The sequence below is a fragment of the Rhinolophus ferrumequinum genome (genome assembly GCF_004115265.2).
Source record: "Rhinolophus ferrumequinum isolate MPI-CBG mRhiFer1 chromosome 13 unlocalized genomic scaffold, mRhiFer1_v1.p Super_scaffold_3, whole genome shotgun sequence".
In the NCBI taxonomy this organism is placed as follows: domain Eukaryota; kingdom Metazoa; phylum Chordata; class Mammalia; order Chiroptera; family Rhinolophidae; genus Rhinolophus; species Rhinolophus ferrumequinum.
The window spans coordinates 375,972-400,853 of NW_022680356.1; the positions used below are offsets into that span (position 1 = coordinate 375,972).

At 50.8% G+C, this 24,882-nt stretch overlaps 1 protein-coding gene across 1 annotated transcript in view; it reads right to left on the reverse strand.

Annotated features, from left to right (window-relative positions):
• Window positions 1-7,199: 7,199 nt before the first annotated feature.
• FBLN7 (fibulin 7) overlaps window positions 7,200-24,882 on the reverse strand; it is a 33,377-nt gene continuing 15,694 nt past the window's right edge. Inside the window, exons 3-8 of the mRNA XM_033100962.1 lie at window positions 22,578-22,748; window positions 18,209-18,334; window positions 16,111-16,245; window positions 15,075-15,212; window positions 13,602-13,740; window positions 7,200-12,322 (exon numbers count right to left, since the gene is read on the reverse strand). Coding sequence (XP_032956853.1) covers window positions 11,950-12,322; window positions 13,602-13,740; window positions 15,075-15,212; window positions 16,111-16,245; window positions 18,209-18,334; window positions 22,578-22,748 — 1,082 coding nt within the window. The 3' untranslated portion in view covers window positions 7,200-11,949. The remainder of the gene's footprint in view (window positions 12,323-13,601; window positions 13,741-15,074; window positions 15,213-16,110; window positions 16,246-18,208; window positions 18,335-22,577; window positions 22,749-24,882) is intronic.

The following is a 24,882-nucleotide window of genomic DNA, read 5'->3' on the forward strand; positions in this document are numbered from 1 at the left end:
ATGCTGTGCTATCAGGACATCTGTAGTGAGTGACAGGGGAGGCACCCTGTCCTGTCCCCCTTCTTCTGGGCCCAGCAGCCCTCATGCCCTGTCTCAGTGTCTTCCTAGAGGGTCTGGAAGCAGCACAAGGGTACTCAGTGTCTGTCCTGTTCAGGTCCAAGGAAGGCCTTGCCTGCAGGTCATCAGAGGGCACCATCATCCCCCAGCTGCGGAAGACAGGGGCCTTGAGGTGGAAGGAGGGAAAGGGTTTTTTAAATGTTTGGACCTGGAAGTGGTGGGGGCCAGTCTGTGAAGAGACACAGATGGGACGGAGGTGTGCTACTCACTTCTCCAGACAAGGGCAGAAGAGAGGGAGAGAGGAAGGGATGGAGAGGAGAGAGGGAGAAAGAAGAGACGGGGAGGAGGGAGGGAGCTCGTGTGCATAGCCAGAGGATCCCCTATGCAAAAGCCAGGCATACATGCCTCCCTCTGTGACATTCACGCAAGTATGAGGTGCCCTCCAAGGCCCGCACAGTTCCTCCTGAGCAAGCCATCCTCCTCTAAACTTGGGACTCTTAGCTAGTCCCACTCACCTAGCACGTACCTCACAGGCGACCCCACACCAGTGGATCCAGGGACCGCAGTGGAGACCACTGGTGGCTCGCGTTGGGAGTTGAGGCACATCTGTCAAAGGCCATCCAGTCCCCATGTAGAGTCAGCAAAGTCATGTTTATCACTTGCCACAGCAAAAGAGACACAGCATTTCAGAGAACTGGGAACAGCTCAGCAGCAGGGCATCATGGAAGGGTAATTACGCAGCTTTTGAAACTAGGGGAGGTCACAGGATGGCCTTGGCAGGGGTGGGTCGGCCTGTGCCAAGCAGAGAGTTGCTGGCAATCGTGGTCTTGTCATTCTGAGGGAGGAGGAGTCAGGATTTTGTGCTTAGATGCGTGTGACCTCCACGCTCCAAATGGCAGGTGTACGCGTAGTGAGTCCTAAGGAAGCCCCTTTAGAAAAGTCATGTCGGGAGGCTGAGGAGACGTGGGCTGGGAATGGACCCGCAGACCCTCAGTGGACACTGGCTCTCATTCTGTTCCTAGTGGTCTGGGCTAACCCTCCCTTATCCCCGTCAATGAGTCTCTTTATGAAACATGCTGACCAAGCCCTTTGTTTCAGCTTTTACTGCTGAAATAAGTAGAATTAAGACATTAACAGTTATAAAATTAGCCACCTCCCCTTCAGAAAAGGAAAAAGGTTCCCATCAGTTTCACCAATCGGCCTCCTGATGTCCCCAGTGTGACCCTACACTCACAGCACCCTGGCCCTCATGTCGGACACCAACACAGCGATCCAGGCTAATTGGCAAAGATCACGGCTGCTTGGGTGGGGTTTTGGAAGAGAGTGTGCTTGGCGGTTGGTGGCTGCCCGTGTTCCCCAGGACAGACCTGATCGGCCCTCAGCAGATATTCTGGAGGGAGCCTGGAGTACAAGATATATTAGCTTCCCACAAGCCAGTGCCTAAAAACAATGAATTGATTCTTTCACAGCTGGAGGTCAGATGTCTGCGATCAAGGTGTCACAAGGCCAGGTCTACAAGTCAGGTGACACTTTCTGTGGTTTTGTCACTGCTGGGTTTGTTGGAAATCCTCTTTGTGAGAGTGAGGATGTCAGGATGTGGCCTGCACTTCCTGCCAGAGTTCCTCTACTAGGGACCTTCTTAGGTGCCATTGTCTCCATGAACTGGTCCCGGTCTCTGATTCTGGTAAGCTTGTAGTGGCATTGGGCTCTGATTCTTGTTTTGACCATTGTCAAAGGGACCCTTTAGTTACATGTGACAGCTCATCTCCCAACTCCAGTCTAAACCGTGTCCTCGGCAGGGGTCCCATCAGCAAAACACCTGCAGAGTTGGAGCAAGGAGGATGGAAGGACACAGGGCTTTCAGGCAATCCACCAGTCAGAAGCCAGATTTCACAAGGCACCAGACCCCAAACAGGAGACCGTGAGCGACCATTATAAATATGGCCCTGAAGCCCTTTGAAACTTCTCAGTTCAACTCAGCTCAGCCAGAACACACTGGTCCATGTCCACTTCCCCTGACTCACTGGTGCTGTGACTGCTTTGGCCAACAAAGCATGGCCCAGGGGTCCCTATGTGACTTGAGGCTGGGTCACAAAAGCCACGCAGCTTCAACCTGCCTTTCTGGACACTCCCACTAACCTGTTTCCCTGAAAATAAGACCTAGCCAGGCTTACTAATATAAGACCCAGTATTATATTATATTATATTATATTATATTATATTATATTATATTATATTATGACATGGTCTTATATTATAGTAAAATAAGACCAGGTCTTATATTAATGTTTGCTCCAAAAGATGCATTAGAGCTGATTGTCTGGCTAGGTCTTATATTCAGGGAAACACGGTAGCAACCCTGAGCCACCATGCTCTGGAGAAGCTGAGCCACATGAAGCACCAAGGACAGCTGTCTGCTCATCACGCTGCGCATCCAGGCCAGACACACACGTGAGTGATGACCCTTCCAGTAACCCTGCTCCTGGCCAACAGGCTGTAGATGTTGTGGAGCAAATGGGAACCATGCCCTGTGCTCCACCCAAGTTCTTGATCCCAAGCAGCACGAACATGATAAAATAATTGTTCTCAGCGGCTGAGTTTCCTAACAGCACTAACAGCCAGAATAGAAAATTAGGCTGCGGGACACCAGTCCATGGCAGTGTAGGTAAATGCTATGCTCACCTTCTATCACAACCACATCAGAATTACAACTAAACTATAGAACAACCATCACAGAGAATCCCCTGAAGTCCAGCTGAACTGAAGCCCTACAACTAAAGACATACAGAAAAAGCCACCTCGCGATTGGTAGGTGGGGCAGAGACACTGAACGAGCCGGTTCCACACCCACATGTGACCATTAAAAATCAGGAGGTATATCTGGCTGTGAGATTCTCCACTCCCGCCCCCTCAAGGAGTGAGGGGTCCCAGCCTCAGACCAAACTCTCCAGCTCAGGGTTCCAGTAGCAGGGAGAGAATTCCCTACAACTTCTGGGAGAACCAGAGGGGATGGTGGCTGAGTGAGTCAGAGGGCAGCTAGAGTCCCAAGCGTTCCTCGTAAAGGGCCCACATGAACTTACTCACTGATGGACTTGCTCTGATCTCTGGCGCTGAGGCAGCAGCTCAAAAGTTGCCAGGTACATACGGGGCAGAACTGAGTTGTCTGGCCTCAGGATGAGGGGTGGAGGGGCATCTTTCTCCTGGATAGAGGAGCTTGTAGAAGCCATTGTTTCTTTGGTGAGCACTCCCCCTTCACGACATGCAGACACTGGCAGAAGTCATACTTGAGTCTCCATCAAACTGGCTAATACCATTGGCTCCACCTTGGTGATTCTGAGACCAAGCCCCACCCAGCTTTTGGGCACACTGACGCCGCTTCCAGTGGCTTTTTATACAAACTTTCTGCTTTGGCTCAAAGGTTCACAAATCCCAAACAAGCAGCATCTGGCTTCAGCGTGTCCCATACCTCTAGCTGAGCAGCCCCAAGCCCAGCACTAGTGACAGCCAGCTATGGTGCACGGCTTGGCCTCTCAAGGCACTTCCAAGCACAGCATGGTCAGTTGCCATAGGTAGATTGCTTTGTGGCTCATGCCAGATGGCCCTGTGAAGGGCATAGGCTGCAGCTGAACTGGCCCATAACAGGACCTCTCCCAAGTGTCCTTGGGGCTGGCATGCAGAGTGGCCAGCTTTGAACTGAGTTGGAGCATCACCTGGCCACCTCAGGGATGACAAAAGACACTCTGGGCAGACACCAAGTCCTGTTAAAGCGAATCCTGCTCTATAGCGTCAGCCCCTGAACAACAACTCTTCCACTGTAATCACAGCCAGTCCTCATAACCAATGAGCCAGAGGGTCAATCCCTCCCATTGATGTGTAAATAGCAACCAAGGCTCAACTATAACAGGTGGACACACACAGCCCACACAAGGCACACACCTGGAGACCCAGCTCTAGTGACCAGGGAGATTGCATCACTGGGCCTCAAAGGACACCTACTACATAAGACCACTCTACTAAGACTGGGAGACATAGCAGCCCTGCCTAATATATAGAAACAAACACAGGGAGACAGTCAAAATGGGGAGACAAAGAAACATGTCCCAAATAAAATAACAAAACCGAGCTCCATAAAAGGAACCAAACAAAATGAAGACAAGCAAACTACCAGATGCAGAGTTCAAAACACTGGTTATAAGGATGTTCAGGGATCTTAGGGGAACTTCAACAAAGAGATAGGAAACATAAAAATGAAGATAGAAAACATAACCAGTCAGAAATAAAGAATACAATAACTGAAACAAAGAATACATTAGAAGGAATCAACAGTAGATTAGATGAAGCAGAGGGTCAAATCAGCAATTTAGAAGGTAAGGTAGCAGAAAACACCCAATCAGAAGAGCAAAAAACAAAACAAAGAATCCAAAAAATGAGGAGAGTTTAAGGGGCTTCTGGGACAATATTAAGCATGCCAACATTCACACCATAGGGGTACCAGAAGGAGAAGAGAAAGAGCAAGGAATTAAAACCTATTTGAAGAAATAATGAGGGAAAACTTCCCTAACCTGGTGAAGGAAATAGACACACAAGCCCAGGAAGCACAGAGTCCCAAACAAGATGAACCCAAACAGGCCCACAACAAGATACATCATGATTAAAGTATCAAAGGTTAAAGACAAAGAGAGAATCTTAAAAACAGCAAGAGAAAAGCAGTTAGTTACCTACATGGGGGCTCCCATAAGATTGCCAGCTGATTTCTCAACAAAAACTTTGCAGGCCAGAAGGGATTGGCAGGAAATATTCAAAGTGATGAAAAGCGAGGACCTACAACCAAGAATACTCTACCCAGCAAGGTTATCATTTAGAATTGAAGGACAAATAAAGAGCTTCCCAGACAAGAAAAAGCTAAAGGAGTTTATCACTACCAAACCAGTATTACAAGAAATCTTAGAGGGACTTCTGTAAGACGAGAAAAACAAAGATAAAAAATATGAATAACAAAATGGCAATATCCACAAATCTATCATCAATTTCTTTAAACTGTTTGTTACTTTAAATGTAAATGGATTAAATGTTCCAATCAAAAGATGTGGGGTTGCTGAGTGGATAAGAAAATAAGACCCATACTTATGCAGCCTACAAGAGACTCACTTCAGATCAAAAGATACATACAGACTGAAAGTTAAGGGATGGAGAAAGGTATTTCATGAAAATGGAAACAGAAAAAAAAAACAAAAACAAAGCTGGAGTAGCAATACTTATAGTAGACAAAATACACTTTAAAACAAAGGCTATAACAAGAGACAAAGAAACATCCAGTAAACCCACTTCTGGGTATTTATCTGAAGAAACCCAAAACACTACCTCAAGGGGACATGTTTATCCATATGTTCATTGCAGCATTATTTATAATAGCCATGATATGAAGGCAACCTGTGCGTCCTGGAATGGATGAATGGATAAAGAAGAGGTGGTACATACCATGTTTTGCTGTGTATAATGCACACTTTTTTGCCCAAATTTGTGAGGGAAAAATAAGGATGCATACTATACATGGGTAGTACGAATTCCGTATCCATATAAATATTTTTAATTCTTTTATTTATGCTTATGAGTTAAAAGTGTAACTCTAGAAATCAATAAAAATATCTGTATGCAAAAGAATATCTTGGAATACGATAATCAGTTTTGTTGAACTTACAATGAACTTGCAATAACAAAGAGTTCTTGGCCTTCTATAATGGGTAAATATCGTAAATTTGTTACAGGTACATAAAATTTCTTTCTTTCTTTCTTTTTTATTGGTGAATATTGGGGAACAGTGTGTTTCTCCAGGACCCATAAGCTCCATGTCAAGTCGTTTTCAATCTAATTGTGGAGGGCGCAGCTCACTGGCCCATGTGGGAATCAAACTGGCGACCCTGGTGTTATGAGCACTGCACTCTAACCACTGGGCTAACTGACCGCCCCCTAAAATTTCTTATACCTTGTATCTGTTCTTGTGTTTTGTAATTATTTGTTACATAAAATTTCTTGTACCATAATATGTTAAAAATAAATGCTAAAATTCCTTTATAATACAAAAAACAAGTACCTAAATGTAAACGAATAAAAATTTGAATTAAAAAATTAAAATGAAAGAATTTTTCCCTGAAAGTTTGGACCAAAAACATGGGGGCACATTATACACAACAAAATACAGTATATAGAATGGAATATTACTCAGCCATAAAAAAGAATAAAATCTTGCCATCTGTGATAACATGGATGGTCCTAAAGGGTACTGTGCAGTGTGTGGTACATCAGACAGCAGAAGACAAATATATAACTTCACTTATAAATGGAACCTAAAAAACAAAATCAACAAATGAAGCAGAAACAAACTCATAGATACAGAGAACATTTTGATGGGTGCCAGGCGGGAGGGGGTTCAGGGTGGGTGAAAAAGGGGAAGGGATTAAGAAGTACAAGTTGGTTGTTACACAGTAGTCATGGGGATGCAGGGTATAGCATACGAAATATAGTCAATAATATTGTAATAACTGTATAGTGTCAGATGGTTTCTAGATCTATTGGGATGATATATGGGACGGGGGTTCAGGGCAGGGAGAAAAAGGTGAAGGGATTAAGAAATATAAATTGGAAGTTACAAAATAGTCATGGGGATGCAAAGCACAGGGAATACAGTCAATAATACGGTAATAACTATGCATAATACCAGGAGGGTTCTAGACTAGTCAGGGGGATCACTTCTTAAATTATATAAATGTCTAACTACTACCATGTCCCTGAAAATAAGACCTAGCTGGACAATCAGCTCTAATGCATCTTTTGGAGCAAAAATTAATATAAGACGTGGTCTTATATTATATTATAAAGACTCAGTCTTATAGTAAAATAAGACCAGGTCTTATATTAATTTTTGCTCCAAAAGATGTATTAGAGCTGATTGACTGGCTAGGTCTTATTTTTGTGGAAATACGGTATGCTGCACACCTGATGAAATACGCAGCATAGGGAATGTAGTCAATAATATTGTGATAGAGTGGTACGGTGTCAGATGGTTGCTGGACTTATGGTGATCACTTCTCTAGGTGTATAAATGTTGAATAACTATTGTGTACCTTTGAAACTAATATAATGTTGTATGTTAGCTATATTTTAATAAAAGTCTCTTTTAAAAAGAGAGAGAGACAATTAGGTTGTCCCTGCAGGTCCCATGGGCTCCTGGTTCCTTTCTCCAAGCCAGCACAGCAGCTTGCTCTGTGTGGTGCTTTTCCTTTGTGCACATGAGCCCCGTTTTCGCTTGACACCACCACTGCATTCGCACACTTGACATTCTGAGTCAGTTCCAAATGCCGGGAACCAGGACCCAGCTGTCACCACATACGATGGCAGTGTGTGTCACATCTGGGCTACACGGCTGGTGAACCTGCACACATTTACCATGTATGGCCACCCTCTTTTGTGCTTCTATTCTCGTAGACACATCCCTCCTGGAAATCACATGCTTTTCTTTTTATGTGTGTATTATGTTCTCACTTGGGGGAACGTAAGCTCGATGAGGTCAGGGTCCCTGTCAGGTTGGTCACCATCGTGACCTAAGTAACAAAACAGTGCCTGGAACACATGAACATTCAGGAACTTTTATGCAGCTTATAAACACCGACAGAGTCTCATACATACAAGGTCAAAGTCACAAAAGTCTGCCTTTCCACCTGTGTAGTCTGAGCTCAGTGAAACGTGAACCATTTAGTCTGACTTCACGTCTCTCCGAGACACGTGCTCAGACCCCCATAAATGCATCGTTTACTGTGACTTTGTGGTGATATTTTGTTTTCAATTTATTTTCCTTTTCTGTTTGCCAGTGTTGGGGGTGTTACTTGAAAATAAGATGATTTTTAAAAGTTACCGAAAAATCCTAGCAGCCTTCCCTTTGCTCAGGAGCCAGCAATCCAGCTGGCTTACCTCATCTCTTCCTGGTGGCTCTTGATGGCCACGCCCACGTCAGCCCTCCATTCAGCCTCTCTGCCTTTCCCAGGGAGGGACTGGGATGCCCTGGGCCTTCTTTGATACAGACACAAGACTCTTACACATTGTTGGGGAGAGAAAGTAGTAGGACCTTTATGGAGGAAAAACTGACCCCAGAGATACAAAGGCAAAAACACAAAAACACAAATGCACATTGCTGCACTATTTTAATAGCAAAGGACTGGAGACAACCCAGTGTCAATCAAGGGTGACTGGTCGGATAAACAATGGTATGTCCTCATAACAGGGCATTTTATAGGAGAGCGTTCCGTGTGGCTCTATAGAGCGACATCCAGTACATTGAGGGGGAAGAAAGCAAGATCAGGAACATGTAAAATAGTACACTATCATTTACTATTGGCTGACGCACATTTTTAAAAAGAAGGGTAAACCCAAAACGGTGACTGTCTATGGCAGGAGAAGGCAGTAGGTGGAAGGGCATGAAATACAGACTTCTCTGAATTCAGCCCACTTTGTGGACTTGACTTGGGAACCGCATAAATCATTTACCTAATTGTAAAAAAAATTACAATGAAAAAAGCTGTCTCTCAAAGTGTAAGCAAAACCGAGTGAATAACCATAATCCCGCTTCACGTTTGGGGCAGAGAGAGGAACTTCCCAGGTTGTTTTAAAACAGACATTTGACTATGTCCCCTATGGCACAATCCCTAAAGACAAAAAGAACGGCAAAAGAAAAACTTTAACTGTGTTGAGTGATAGTTTTGTAATGATGTTAGCATTGTCTTTCTGGGGATTCTGAGAAGGAGGTTTTCAGGTGAGGGAAGAACAGCATTGCAGGACCAATGAGCTCTCTTTGAACCCTGCAGTCCTGAACTGAACTGGAAGGACTAATACAAACTCATGTAGTATTTTTTCTTTAAAGAAACAAACAAACAGAAGTTAACAGTACATATTTCCAAGCTCTGCCCACCAAAACCAAGAAACAACAAGCAAAGAAGACCGATGGGCACCCCACGCACCAAGGTCCGATTACAGGAACCAAGGATCCCAGGGAAAAATGGGCGACCACAGGCTGGGGCATAAAACATATGAGATGAGCTTGAAACACCTCATAGTAAAGACATGTAAAGACAACTGTGAAGCTGTTCAAGACCCCAGGGGTCATGTCAAAGGGACTCAGCCACCTTGAAGCAGTTCCCAGGAGCCAAAGACAGCCGTGACACTTAACTGCGATGACTGCGATGGTCTGGAATATACATATCAAGTGTGTCCCAACCAAGAGTTCATCATGTACTCAGTGACCCAAACGACTCCCGCTGGAGACTGACAAAGGGGAAGAGCGAAGGGTTTCCTCTGCCTTTCTTATACAGACCAGACCCCAAGCAAACGAAACAATTGATGAGAAGAGGTTTCTCTTTATGGAGAACGACAGCTAATAAGCACCGAGGAAACACATACACTGGAATGTTACTTGCAACCCCTGAAGGGGTCATGGCTATATCCATAGTCACCAGTGGCTGCTCAGAAAAGAGAGGTGAGAGCCCAGGGCTCCCACGGGGAGGACCTAGTACGTACCTGTAGGAGGTCTTGCAGAAATAAACCTAACTGGAGCCTGATCGAATCTCCAGATATAACTGCTGACATATGAGAGACAGAGAGGACAGAAAAAATGTTAAAAGACATGACAGAGGCGCACTCAGGAAAACCCAGACGCTGAGAAATTTTTGCAGGACAAATAGCCCAGCAGTCTGTCTCCTAGCAAGCCCCCAGACCCTCCCACCTCAGGCTGCAGTGTGAGAAGCAGTGCTATAGGTCAAAGGAGGCTTGAGAGGCATATGGGCAAATCACAGAGCCTGGGCCTAATTCAAACCAACAGGCGGAAAGTCATGAGTCACTCAGAAATGTGAACAATGACTGAATGCTTGAAGGGATTAGGAACTGTTGTTATTTTTATAGGTGCCTTTGGTATTGAATTTAGGTTTTAAAAGTCCTTATGGTTTAGAGATACAGGCTGAAATACTTACAGATGAAATGATGTGATGTCCAGGACCTTCAAGGTTGTCCTGGGTGGGGTGACACGAGAGGTGGAGCAAGATTGGCCACGATCGAACACGGGCTCATTATATCAGTCTCCCTCCTTCTGTATGAGTCTGCTACATGCAGGATAAAAATGCTTTAAAAGCCCCTGCCAAATTCTGTGAAACCGTGTCTCCTGAAGAGGGGTGCACATTAATACCTGGAATTACCGGCTACTCTGATCTGGCACACATTGGAGCTGGTGGCTTCCACAGGCACGATCCACAGGAGGGGCCCGAGCACCTCAGCATTCCTGTGTGGTGCTGTGATGGCAGCTCTGGGTGAGCAAGCCACTGCTTTAGATGGGGCCTGTGCAGCATCCACGGCACACACCAGGTGAGGCGGGGCACCGATTCTGCACACCCCTACCCTCCTCACCTGCTGGAGGTGAGACGCTTGTCCCCGGGAGCCACCCCTGTTCCCAGCAAGAAGGAGGAACAAGCACCCTGCTGTGACATCTTAATTTCAGGAACATGGACAGGCCCCTGTACTCTCCTACTGGACATTCTGCACAGGGGACTGGGTGGCTCGTCACAGCACCATTTGGAAACACAGTTTTAATAGAGTCCTGTATCAACCCAGTAAAGCAGATTTGCAGGCCCTCATCCTGTTGTTGGAGACATGGCAGCTGAGCCCATGGGAGGAGGAGAAAAGTGTCAAAGGCAACACTTGACTGCATCTCATTCTTCATCTGACAAAATAAGACGAGGACAGTGTCCCCGAAACATCTTGATGTGGGCCTGCCCATTCACCTAGCAACACACCTCCTCTGCCCACTTCGTACCAAGGCAAACAAAGATGTCTGAATGACATCTGCAATGAAGCCTCTTCTAGCCTGACGTGTATTTAGATACTAAGACCTCCTCACAGCTCACCAGCTTCTGAGTTTTAATCTGGACAGTCTCTTCCAGCCCAGCCCCCTCCGTGCCAGCCCAGCCAGTCCCTGGGGAGCATTGCCCCCCTCATCCATCAGAAGTAGAAGCCTCGGAATCAGTGACAGTTCAAGTGTCTTCATAAACTCCCTGCGGCCAGATGTTGCCTTAACAATGTCCCAGGGGCCAGACCAGATTCCCAGTGGGGGACTGATCCCAGTTGCCCATGTTTTCTTTCTTAGTCACGTATCCCAGCAGGTCCAGTCTGGACAGGAAGAGGCCCAGGTGTTCCCTCCTAGAATGAATGTGGCCAGCTCACGTTCAGGGACAGGCCAGGTGGGCAGCGAGAAGCAATAAACTTTATTTCTTCATTAGAATCCCAGGTTGTGTTTTTTGAGCTGTGATTTCTCAAAAGGAAGCAATTCAGGCAGAAGCTATGCTTTAATGTTGGTCTCTTGGACTAGAAGAATCTACGTGGGGGTCCCAGGTCCTGCATGGCTCTCTGGTGAGAAGGCTGACAGCATGTCACAGAGGGGATGCAGACAGGAACAGCATGCTGAGTCGTGGCTGAGGACCAACCCCCATGCCACACATACAGGGCACGACTGGACCCTCAGCATGACCAAGGCAATGAGGAGGGCTGACAATGTCCTCAGACACACACTCGTAGCGCCATTCACACCTTATTTTCTAAAGTTGCCCATTCCCCTGTAAAAGATTTCAGAAAGTTAGTGTGTAACCTAAGGGAAGGGCCCTAAAGCAGGAAACCAAAGTGATAGCAGCTTTGGGTTTGGTGGCTGCCCTTCTGTGCGGGTCCTGGGTCCAGTGCAGCACTGCCCGAGACACCCGGGCAGGGATCGAGGAGGGCACATGGCTGTTGCAGTGAGCACCCACAGCTGAGCCTTCCAGGAAGAGACCTAAGCCCAGAGCTGCACGTCCTGTGCCCCCTGCACCCTTAGAAGTCGTACGGGGACACAAAGATAGTGACCTTGGACAAGTGGTTGGCCTGGAAGGAGCGGTCCAGGTATTCTGACATGTCAACATCCACCTCCAGCGTCTGAGGCCCCTCCAGGGTCTGGACCAGGATCAACTCCCCCGTCTGGCGGTCTGCGCGCTGCATTACAAAGTGGCCCCGGCCATTCCCACCCACGATGCCGAACCTCAGGCTGTTGGGTCCGGGTCTGCCCGGCGCTGAGGCTGTAGCCACTCGGAAGAGTGCGATGGGCGTGGTCAGGTTGGAGGGCAGAGACAGGTAGTGGAAGGAGATGGTCTTGGGCAGGAGGCGGCAGGGTCTGCTGTCCATGGGGCAGGGGTTCCGCTCACACTGGCTGGAGCAGAGAGGTGAGATGTAGGCGGTCAGCCTTGGGGAGATGTGGAGGGGCTGTCCTGACCTGGCTTGTCCCCTGCCTGCCCTCTTGCAGAGGCCACCGAAGTGACCTTGAGTGTCCCTTCCCAGCCAGGGGTCCCTTGCCACAGGTGCTAGGAGCTACAAGCAAGTGGGTGCCTCTGGCATCCGGGTGGCCAGGGAAGAGGTGCTCCCCTAACCCACCTGTGCACGTGTGCCCGTGTGTGCATGAATGTGTGTGTGCCTGTGTGCACGTGTACGTGTGTATGCTGTTACTATAGCTTTTACAGAAAAATAAAGCCAGGGGACATTAAATAGCAACGGTGATGTCGGTTATTCAGACCAGGCACCCCTGTACGCGTGCTGAGACCTCCCTCGGTGACTGGGATCCCAGCAGGTAGCTGACAACCTCCTGGAATATGTGCTCCACACGTGCTGAACTTCACGAACACCCAGGATTATTCATTCCTGAAGCAGGAAACCCTGTCTGCCTCAACCGTCTGGGGCCAAGGTAGGAGCAAGGACTTCTGATATTTCCCACCTCAACACAGAGGCCCTTAAGCCGATCTGGTGAGTCACGTCATCGTGGTAATTAATGCAGGTCCGTCAGGGATGTCCCCACGGCTATGACCTGCAGGTCCCTCTGTCCCTTGCTCACTGTCCTGAGGTCTTCACTCTCACTAATAGCTGCTGCTCTTCAGCCACTGCCTTTCTCTCTGCTTCTAACCTGCTGCAGCCCCAAGCATTTCAGGTACCTAAGCATGTGAAGTCGATTCATTCTAAAGAAAATGCTACCGCTGCTGTGATCTCTTTTCCAGAAGGAAATGCACGCACTTTGTCCTAGTTGTAGTTATTCTCCCTGAAAGGCCTGCCCCCACTTTCTGAAAAGAGAAAGCTCGATTAAGGGCTGAGGTTCCTAGAGGCCAAACTTTCTAGCGGCAGCGGAAGAGCCAGGGGCCAGCCTGTGAGCAAGGTGTGTGATGGGCTGAGTGAGCGCCGAGGCAATCGCTCCCAAATAGGTGGGATACACACTTGCCCGGGCACGTCACCCCAGGTCTCCTTCCCTGAAGTGCCACACGGGGGTGGCCACAGTCTCATCATCCTCCGTGTCAGCAGGCAGCCTGGGAAATGACGTCTGACTGCGCAGAGCTCCCGAGCTACCGTCTCCACTAAAGGGAGCTCAGAGGAGCCAGACCCCAGACCCCGCCTCTCATCTTCCCTGGGACACACTGGATCTTCTCCAAGAACCCTGGGGTACTCACAAGGGGGACGTCTTCACGTAGCTCACGTTGCCACTGGCCTCTGGGCACGCGGGACTGACGCACTGGAAGCTCCCCCCGGTGTTGACACACGTGGTCCCCCGGGGACACAGGTGCTGAGGGCTCACACACTCGTCGACATCTGAAATACAGTCACCCGTGAAGGAGAAGGGCCCCGACATCCCCTCCGTCACTCACAGGGCCCCTGGGTCCCTGGAAGGTGATGCTCCACATGTGACGAGTGTCCCACCCACTCTCATTCTCAGGGCAGGAAGCCCGGTGTCTTACCCTCTGGAAGCCAGGTCCTCAGAAGTGCCACTGCACCCCCCTGGGGATGCCCCTCCCGCTACAGTTTACATGGGGCGGGAGCTCTAAGAACTGTGCTGCCACAGCGCTGCCCTCAGACCTGCCTCCTCAGCGCAGGGGTCCTGCAGGCTCCCCTCCAAGGCTGTTAACGCTCCCTTTGTGATTAAATCATCCAAAGCTTCTTTTACAGCCTCATCCCATGCCCAATGCAGATGGCCCCACGGTTCTTTGTATGAGTTCTCTGCTCTCTTCATGTGACTTCCTTGTGTTTCTTCCCAACCCCACACAATCCTGAGTGGCCTTCATGAACACTTGTGGGGCAGGTGGATGGATGGATGGTGGATGGATGGGGAGATGGACGGATGGATGGATGGATATACCAATAATGGCTACCTGGATGCTTTCTCATACTCCAATCCTGATTTGCCCAGAACTGTGAACCCCAGTAGAATATCCCTGGGGAGCTGCCTCCTCTCACATTCCCACAGCCTGTGGAGGAGCCCTCTTCTCTCTCCTCCTCCTCCTTCTCGCCCAGCAGTTCAGAGCCATTGTCTGGGACTTAGTTGGGCTCTTTTCTGTGTCCTGTCTCCATGGGTGAGTACACCTGGGGGACACAGGTCTGTCCCTTCTCTAGTATGAGGCAGGCTGTGTTAGCAGACCCAGTTTCCCCCCAGAGACCCACTGCAGCATCAAGCCTCCAGGGCTGAGACTGGGGTGATCCCACTAGGACCTAAGTGCCTGTAAGGTGCTTCCCTTTCAGCCATAGATGCAGGCCTGCACTGTGCCAGTACCTCATGTCTCCTCCAGACTGCAGGACCTAGGCACCATCGGGCTGCTCTGCCTTTGGGTCCAGCCCTGGGGTTGGTGGCTTTGCTGAGTGGGAGGACATGACCTGGGCTTGAAAACAGTGACTCACGTAAGGTTGGCAGAGACTGCCAGGATGGTTACGCAACTTGCATTCCTATTTATGTCGGTGACGATGTAACCTGATTTGAGAGGTTCTTTTGTTGGTAGGTTTTAAAAGATTGAACATATCTGAGACTTTGGCTCCCCTAAAATCCACCACACTCCCATTTTGAGGTCCTGGCATGTCACAAGAGCAGCAAGTGAGCAGGTGTGGAGAGCAGCCCTCCAGCCCGGAGCACCTGCCTCTGCAGCAGGCTCACTCACCCTCGCAGCTTTTCCCATCCGGCAGGGTCCGGTACCCACTGGGGCAAGCACAGCGGTAGGAACCAGGTGTGTTCACACAGGCGTGCATGCAGAGCCGGGGGCGTGCCTCCTGCCCATAGAGTTCACACTCATTCACATCTGGGGACAGAAGTGCCTGGCATGACTCTGGGACCCATGCGGTGAGCCCCATCCCCAGCAGAGCATGGGGAGAGGGGCAGGCCTGCCCCCCTTTCTACTGAGCCGAGGGTCTAGAGGGCACAAGGGATGAGTGAGGGAGCTGCCGACGCAGTCTGCGTGGCTTGTCCGTCTGTTTAAGGCTGAGAACTAAGGGGAGACCTCGCAGAGCCTGGCCAAGCAGGCCCCCGGGCAGCCCAGCTCCCCGGTCTGGCTCATGGCTCCCTCTCTGGGAATGGAGTAAGAAGGTCTCATTTCTGCTGCTGTAAAAGGAGGCTGTTGGCACCACCTGACCAATTCTTGGGTTTGAACCACCAGTCTGAGTTGTTTTCAAAAAGAGCTTTGGTGACCAGGAGGGTTAGCAGAAGTGGCCCTGTCTACCCACTAAGCTAAGCCGGGAGGGGACAGGGTTGAGCCCCAGGTGCCTGCCCACCTCCACCTGTGTACCAGCAGAGGCCCCCATTCTCACTCCCCACCCGGTGATTCCAGCCCAGGTGGAGGGACACGGGTCTCAAGGGTCTTCCAGACCAGTGTGCAGGGCTCGGGTGGAGGCCCACCAGCTTCTGACTCCAGCAAGCCTGGGCCACCCTGGCTGCCTTCTCATGCGCCTGGCTCATGTCTGCATGTTAGCTCTGTCTTAGCCAATAGGTTAGCACGGGCCTGCACCCCCTGCTGTGCCCCGGGTGCTGGCTGGGCAGCTGTGGGAACCCTTTCTCCTGCTGTGTCCCTCCCCCATGCCGCTCCCTCCCCTGGTGGGTGAAAGCCCCTTCCCTCTGTCCCCATGGTGTACCCTCTCGCCTGTGGGAGCCTTTTCCCCCACCTCCCCGCCCCTGTGCCCCCTCCCCGCGGGCAGCCCACCTACCCTGACAGACGCTGTCGCCAGCCACACCGCTCAGCTGGAAGCCGGCCTCACAGCTGCACTGCCGGGTCCTCTCCACCTGCGCGCAGCGGGGCGCGCGGCTGAAGGCGGGGTCGCTCACCACGCGCTCCGGGGTGGCTGCGGGGACAAGACGAGTTAGTACCGTCCCTGTCCCCACCCCCGCCAGCCGGATATCGCGAGGGGCCCTCAGAACTCACTCTGCAGGCAGGGAAGGAGGGACGGTGACAGCAAAATCCCCGCGAAGGGCGCGGGGACCCGGCGCACGGAGCATAGCACCGCACGAAGCTGTGCACACGCGCTGCACGGATGGCCACAGGGACGCGAAACCTGCGACCCCACTCAGAAAGGCTTCATACACACCCAGGGCTAACAGCGTCACTGCGGTTCAAAACACCACTTTGGGAGGGGGTAGGTCTTTGCTGTATTCTTTGTGCTCTTCTAAAGTGTCTCAGCTTTCTGTTTGTTTTTTAAGAAAGAACAGAAATCAATTTTTCTAACCAGAAAGAATCAGTTTTTGAACGTTTTCAAAGGGAGTAGAGCTCTCATAGGTTTGGGGGAGATTGTAGAGAAATGGGGATAAAAGCAAGTGGACACACAGAGGACACACTGTGTGACTCCATTTATATGAGGTCCTTAGAGGAGACTATTTAGACAGAGAGGCAGAGGGTTGTCAACGGGAGGGGAGAGTGGGGCGCTCTTGCTCACCTGCACAGAGTTGCAGTTTGCAGGATGAAAAAAGTTCTGGAGGTGGGTGCCCAACACGGTGAATGTACTTAATGCCGCTGAACACTTACCACAGTATGTTTTCGGTTATGTACATTTCACCACAATAGACAAAAAAAAGTGAATAGATAAAAAGAAAAGGATTGGGAGACAGGCTCCTGGCCGGAGCCGGAAAGACCCAGGCAGAGCTGGGAAGGCTCCAGGCTGAGGGAGCAGGTGCACAGGAGGTGAGCGTCTGCTGGGCAGCCGTGGACGCTGTGCAGGCAGGAGCCAGCTTCTGATGCACCTGCCACCCCTTCCTCCCCTTCCACCGGGATACTTCATACATCAAATGCCCGGCTGGAGGTCCTGACAGCAGCAGCCATCAGTGTCCAGGCAGCACACTTGGGATGAAAGGCGGTCTATTTCTTTTCCCCGCCTTGTTTGTGAGTAGGAGAGGCAGTGGGGCTGCCAAGAAGAGCCTGCCTTTGGCCTCTACACAGAGAGGAGCCCCAGAACAGGAGCTGGAAGGGCCTCTGGGCTCCTGGGAGGGCAGCCTGATCCTGAGGAAGCTCCCAGTAGGTTGACTCGGCTGAACGGAATTAAGGCACATCAAGCAGCAAACCTCTGCGGGCAACGCTTACAAGTGACCTTGGGCTGGGTCCAGGGCAAGAACATCAGCATTGGCAAAGCCCCTCCTCTCCAGACCCTGTGCCTGTCACCCGTTTCTCCTGCCCACGCTGACGCCATGCCCAGATCACACAGGACCCTCCAGGCTTTTCTGGCAAAGCCGTGGGACGTCTTTAGGATCTAACCTTTTTGTAGAACACATTTTGGTTGCCTCATGGTGTGGGAATCCCCAGCCACGCCCTACATTTCCCATTGGATTTTCTGGCCATCTGCCCAACTGTCACCGTGTGCCTTCCAGACCTTCTGGCTGCAGCTACAGTGGGACTCCATGTGGATGACCTCACCCCCTGTCAGATGGTTGGTCACCCAGCACTAAAGACACTTGGCCTCTATCAGTAAGTGTGGGTGTGTGGGGTGTGGCTGGAACATTTACAGGAGGTGCCCTGCTGATCTGCAGTGGAAATGACCGTGGGAAGGTGGCAGCCAGGGAAGGTCCCAGGGCCATCCCCCTGTCCTGGGACTTTTCAAGTTGCCAGTCAGTCCTTCCACGTGAACTTTCTTCCATGAGAAGGGTCAAAACCTTGGTTATACAAAAAAGCTAAACTCCTTCCCCAGTAACCACCTCAGGGAACCAGAGGGATCGATGGGTGTGACACAGAGAGGAAGAACCCACTCTCTGGTGGCCCGTGACCAGGTCACCCTCGCTCAGCAGCGGGACGTCCTTGCCCAGCCCCACACAGCTACATACCAGTCTGGGCCTGCTGCTGACAGCGGTTCCCAGTCCTTCCTGGGGGACAAATGCATTTGTACTGGTTGACTCCTTCTACACATGTCCCACCATTCTGACAGAGCTGGCTGGAGCACTCGCTGATGTCTAGGAAAATAAATACTTTTCAGACACAAGTGTGTGAGTTCTGATTCCAACACAAACAAAACACAAAAGTGGGTGCACTTTGTTCATCACAGTCTTACTCCAGCACCCCCACCACCTGCCCTTCCCACTGCCCCCACCACAAGGGCTGGGCAGCCATCCTCCACTTGGCAGGCCAGGTGCACGGCCCACCTGGAGCTCTGCCAGCTGGAGTCGCCCAGCACCTACCTTGTGTGCCAGCACCCAGGCAGAATTGCCCCCCAACTCTACCTGTCTCTGCCAGCACCCACGGGGAACCCCTTTGAAGGGCTCCGTTCAGGGTTTAGTAAGAGGGAGGGAAAGTGGCCGTGAGGACATGCAGAGATGGGGAAATGCATTTCCTTTCTGTCCCGCCCAGAACCCCTCCTCTGCTGCCAGGTCCTGTGCGACCAGGGAGTCCTGACCATGGCCTGTCCTCGAGGTTGGAAAAGGGGACTGTCCCTTCCATGCAAACAACAGTCCTGTGGAACTGCTATAGAGAGATACATATTTACAAGTTCAGCAGGTTTTTCTGTGTGATAATTTTTCTTTGCTTATTTATGCTTTTTTGTCCTCTTCCATTTTCCCATAGTGAACATTTATAAGTTTCCTAATTAGGAAAAGATGATACTGAACCCCCCACCCATGTGCGTGAATTCTGCAAGCCCAGTTGTAGTGGCAGAGCTCAGGCCCCGGGGAGCAGGTCTGGGGTTCACCCAGCTGACCACAGCCTCCTGGGAACGAGTCGGGCCCGTGTCCTTTCCTGCTGTGCCCACTGACAGGAAGGAAAGGTCCCTGCTCCTCATGAGAACAGCAGCCTTGCGTGGGCGGGTTGGCAGGGACCCCTCCCTTCAGCCTCCTCGTGACTGCGGTGTCATGTTAGACTGTGGTCTGCATTCCTTGTGGGAGGACACAGACCACGCAGATGCTGCCTGCCCTGGGAGGAGCCCGTCAACTTGCCAGTAACCTCAGCCTGGCTGCACCCCCCATTCACTCTGTTTTCAGCCGACTGGCTTCCAGGAATGTGTCTGGAACCAGGGCACACAGAGCCACAGGGCTTGGAGTTCCCGTTTGCGCCTGCAGTCCAGCCCCATCATTCCTCACGGGCCGACCACAGGGCCGTGAGGTGGGCACTGAGCCCGGATGCGGACACTGGTATCTTTCAGTCTGGCCCCCGCAGGCCCCCAGCTGAAGGCACTGGGCTTGGCCGCACCTGGACAGTGCGTGGGAGCGGCTGCAGGTTGTGCCCCAGGCCCCTGGGCGCCTTCTCCCTCCTGGATCTCGTGGCCCAGGGTTTTCGTTTCTTTACAGGCTCCACACAGACGCTTTCTTCCTTATCTTGATGGGCTGTCAGAGGCATGCGGTGGCCCGGTGCCCTGTGCTGGCACCCCTCTGTGTCCTGATGGAAGTATACTTTTCATCACATCGTGTCTGTCCCGAACAGTGGCACTTAGTTAATTAAGTGCATGGTGACTTTAGAGTTGTAAAGAGCGCCCTGGAGAGGCGGTGGGGGGTTGGCAAGCAGGAAGCACGGTGACCCTACTGTCCCCTCCAGCCGAACTCAGCGTTTCACATGTGTGTTCTTATTCCTTGTCCTTTTCTTTCCAATTCTTTCTTGAGTCCTGTCATCTCGTTTCACACTTCCGTTTCTCCAACCACCTTGTTTCTGAGGTTTTCTAAGTTTAATTTATGCCGTCCTTCGTAGCTTTCACATTTTAAATATTTCTTGCAAATGGCTTGGAAATATTTACAGCTTCCACGTGTTTGATGGGCAGGTCTCGCTGGCACTTCTTCATCGTCTGTAGACTTTATTCTGTTTTTCACAATAGTGCGTCCAGGGCTCTCTGTTACTCAAACCCAGGGGACATGGCTTTTCCACACAGCTTTTCTAACACCAGGCCCCCAGTCTCCCAGTTCTGTTGTTTTCAATGTGGCTCAGCTCAGCCCCCTTCTAATGCCCCCATTTCTCTGCCATTTCTACCAATTTTCCTTTTGGGGCTCAATATGGATTCTCCTCCTGTAGTGTCTCCAATATTGGGCCTTGTCCTGGAATGTTCTGAGAGTTCCTAGGGACCAGACTGCTCCAGACATGGAAGCTTCCTGTCGAACAAATGAGCCCACACCTAAGACGGGCCCCAGGAGGCCGGTGCTGACACAAAGCCTAACCAAATGATTAGATTTTAAAGGAAAAGAAATCCTTTGGGCATCATCCAGACAAATGACCAAGATACTCCTAGTGGCAGTAAGAGCACCTATTAAAATGGAAGGTATGGGAGAATGCATTTAAGACATTCAAGGAAAGAAATGTGAGAGAGGAATTTTCAGAGGTGTGATCAAAAAATATGGTGAATGTTTAAATTTAAAAAAAATTATTCCATTAAAAGACATATTGCTATTAATCCCCCTCAAAATGCTCCTCCTTGCTTTGAATACACTTATCCCATCATTTTTGCCACTTTCTGAAGCAGTTCTGGAAGTCCTCTTTCATGAGTGTTTTTACTTCATCCTCCATCATGACGATGCCCCGTGTCACACATCGCTTCTGGTATATGGTAATTTCTGTCAAATAAAAACATTACGGTGTGTCCTCACCCACCTTATTCACCCTGGATCTGGCACCGTGCGACTTCTGGCTCTTCTCTGAAGTCAAAATGACCATGAAAGGTAAACGTTTTTAATCAATTCAGGACACCGAGGCAGCCACGACAACGCAACTAAAGATACTCAGGAAAGAGGACTTCCAGAACTGCTTCAGAAAGTGGCAAGAACGTGTTGGAAGCAAGGGGGAGTATTCTGAGGGGATTGATAGCAATGTGTCTTTTACTGTAATACATTTAAAAAATGTAAACATGCACTGTATTTTGTGATCACACCTCGTATGTACAATCGCAATGAGACCCAGTGCTAAAGCTGCACACTTTGTGAAGTGTGAGAACTCAGGGCATTGCCCCTGGGTTCCTCTGGAGAAACCGACCACAGAGAGCTCTGGTGCAGACCGCGGTGATGTCACCAGGGCGCAGCATGACGAGACAGAGAACGACCGCGGGGACTGCCTGCCAGAAGGCTATACCGCTGTCCTGCCCAAGCAACAAAAAATGTCACCTGAGTGTGGCCAAGGCTCTGGAGACAACAGCACAAACCTGGGATGTAAGTGAGCCCTGGGGGTGACCCACAGTGATCCAACTGCCGTCAGCATGGACGTTCGGGGAAGCAGTTAGGACAGTGTGTCCTTTGGGTTCCCATCACAAGGAGAAACCTTTTCTTTTCTGGTATCCGTATGAGATGATGGAGCTCTTCCAGGGTGCAGGGTGAATACAGATAGCAGTAAGTCCCCTGGTGTGTCTACATGTCACATGGCTTCTGTTCCCTGCTGGTCTGAGACCTGGCACCTGTAACTACCCTTCAAACTGTGTTGTTCCCGGGAAATGGGAAATGAAGTCTGGACCCATGAGAGGGGCTGGTTGTCCCGTGCTTTTTAAGTCTACCCACGCTCGTCTGGACAGACGTTCCTGTATGTTTTCAAGTTATGTATGCATTCAAAGTCTTCTCTCTGCCGCTCTTCAAAACCTACTTATTTATGTAATATCTGCATTTCCCTGTCTACTCTTGGGCTGAAATCATGGACCCTGTGCCTAGCAGATGTCCATGAGCCCTGTCCTGTAAATGACTGGTGTGTCTGAAGTTGTGATGTTATGTTTTCGAAAAGCCAACACGTGATGCGTGCCAAGTCTGCTTTTCCTTGACAGCGAGAAAGTAGTGTTTTCAAGCCCAGCGCAGACAGAAGACAAGCTTGTCATGCCTCGTCTCACCCAGTGGTCTTTCCTGGGGTCTGTCCACACCAAGTCCCTAAACAGACACAAGGGACACCTGAGGAATGTCCTGGACCCCGCAAGTCACCAACAGCCTCGCAAACAAACTGCCGCCCTGGAAGGGAGCAGCCACGGGGCACATGTCCATGCAGTGCCTCCCGCACATCCCTGCCCCCACCGTCAGGGAGAGCAGAGTGACTATTGAGGACCAGACTCTGGGGCCAGAGTATCTGAGTGTGAGTCAGCTCAGCCTGTCCTCCGCTGTGTGGCTTTGGACAAGTTGCTTCACCTGTGCCTCAGGTCTGCAGTTGGGGAATGGTGGAGAAATGGGGCAGAAAGTGTCTCAGGAATGGCTCTTTGTTCCCAGCAGTACCCTGTTGGGCTGTGACAGGTACAGTGGGGGTGGAGGGGGGACCAACCTGTGCAGTGGGGTTCTGCCCCCGTCCACGTGCCGTTGTGGAGACACACCACGCTGCTGGGCCCAACCAGCTGGAACCCGGGGTTACAGGTGAAGTGGACTTCATGGTCCACTAAGTACTTGCTTCCGAACTTCCTGCCGTCCGGAGGGGCCTTCAGAGCAGGACAGGTCACTGCAGGGAGAAAACGGACAACCACAGCCCTCAGACAGCACTGTCAATCACCAGGCCTCCAGTCTTCAGGCCTCTGCTGAGTGCCTCCTCCAGGCTATGCATCGGGCTGCACCATTTTAAATGCTGGGTCTCACTGTGTCCTCATAGCACGCTTGGCCATGAGTGACAGCTGCCTGCTTGGCCCCAGGTGACAGCTGCCTGCTCAGTGAATGACGAGAGGCTGAGTGCTGTGCGAGGCCACTGCAGGGGAAGGTTGGGGCGGGACTTCCACAGCTGCACTGGCCGCCCACCCTTCTGTCCCCTCGGAGCTCTTAGCCCCACCCCAGGCCTGGCGTCTGCTCCTCCCTCTGCTGGAATGTTCTCTCCACAGAGTGCCCCAGCTCTGGCTCCTCCTCACTGACGTGCGTCTCCACAGCAATGCCACCCCCTCCCAGACAGGTCTCTACCACCAGGATTCACTGAAACTTCCTGGGGCACCTGTGAGTCCTTTTGCTTCCTTCCTAGAGTGGTGGCCACTGGGGGCGTCTTGTTTGTTTCCAGGCCTGGCCTGGTCCCTGCTGTATGCCTGGCCCAGCCAGCACTGGCCCCGGTGAGCACCCAGTCAGTAATCCTCAAACACAGGAATGAATGGCAAACCATCGATTGTGTTCTTACTGTGTGCCAGGCACTGCACTAATGACCAAGACCCAGCTCTCAGGGTCTTCTGGCAGGGCAGTCAGTCGATGACCGTGACCCATGAGCAGGTGGCAGAGTGAGATAAGAGATGAGAGTGTCCATAGCAAATAGAGTAGCGGGTAGTGCTGGGGGCACAGCGAGGGGTGCAGCCGTGCATGTGTAGGTCAGGGGAGCTCTCCCTGGAGTCAAGAATTGAAGACGATGGAGGCATAACCATGCAGAGTCGGGGAGGACAGAGGGGACAAGCCAGTGCCAGCATGCCTGGCAGGTCTGAGGAATGTCAAGGGACCACCGTCAAGGGGGAAAGGAGTGGGGTCTCCTTGGGGTGAGAAATCTAAAAACCCTCAAAAAACCAGATGGGGAAACTCACAGGTAAATCATACCTGCACATAGTGGGTGCTCAATAAATGTTAGTGGAAATAATGAATGGACACGGATCAATTAAAAATCAGTTTGCAGTCATTTCCCAAATGGGAGCCCAAGACCTCTGTCTGGTGGATGGTGTGCCCCACGGACGACGTGCCTGGTGGACAGGGTGTCCCATGGACGGTGTACCCCATGGACAGCATGCTCCGGAGCTGGTTCCTCACCACGAGCCCCTCCCAGTGAGCACAGGCCACCTTCCACAATGAGGTTAATGCATAAGGAATGAGGTCAGCAGGGCCGCAACCCTGGCGATGTGTGTTCGCGAGTGGAAAGAGGCTGCCTGGACAAGTCCCAAAGCTGATCTATTGTGATGGTCTCAGGAAAGGAAGGCTGGGAAACAGAGGGAGCTACTTAAGACAGAAAAAGGAAGGCTGAGGCTTCTGTGGGATGAGAAAGTATTCTTCCCAACGCCCAGCAAATGCCCTTTAAAACAAAAACAGCAAAAGACAATTTTCCCACAACCTGCAGCTTGGTCTGGGGTGAGGGTACAGGTCCAGACCCTGCCCTGCAGCGGGGATCCTGGCAGCTGCTCGTGGCTGTGTCCAACACACTGAGAGACAGAATGCAAGGTGGCAGTTGTTTACAAGGAGAATTGGCCACTTAAAAACATTCTATGTGGTTCAAGGTAGGAAGAAAGCCCCTGAATCTGGGGCTAAGGAGATTTATGATTTAACAGTTCTTCTGTCTGTCGGCACTAGCAGACAGAGCCTCTGACACGGGCAGCCAGTTCTACAAATGACCTCTGGTCGGTTCTTCTTATAAACTCCCAGGGGTTACAAGCTGCTCTGACCCCATAAACACAAAGAGGGCCTAGGGGTTGGGCCTCCAGCAGGAAAAAAATCCCTAGATCTGGGACCTGATACTGCTAAGTCACTTCTCTTGGACTCAGTTTCCCCATCTGTGGCCAAAGGGTCCCTGTGGCCAAAGGGACCCCCTGCCTGCTTCTTGGGGGTCTGGCTGTGAGAGCCTGCAGGACTGGGCCCCATGGTGCCTGGAAAAGTATTGGAGGTCTGGCTGGAGGTCCAGCTCTGCC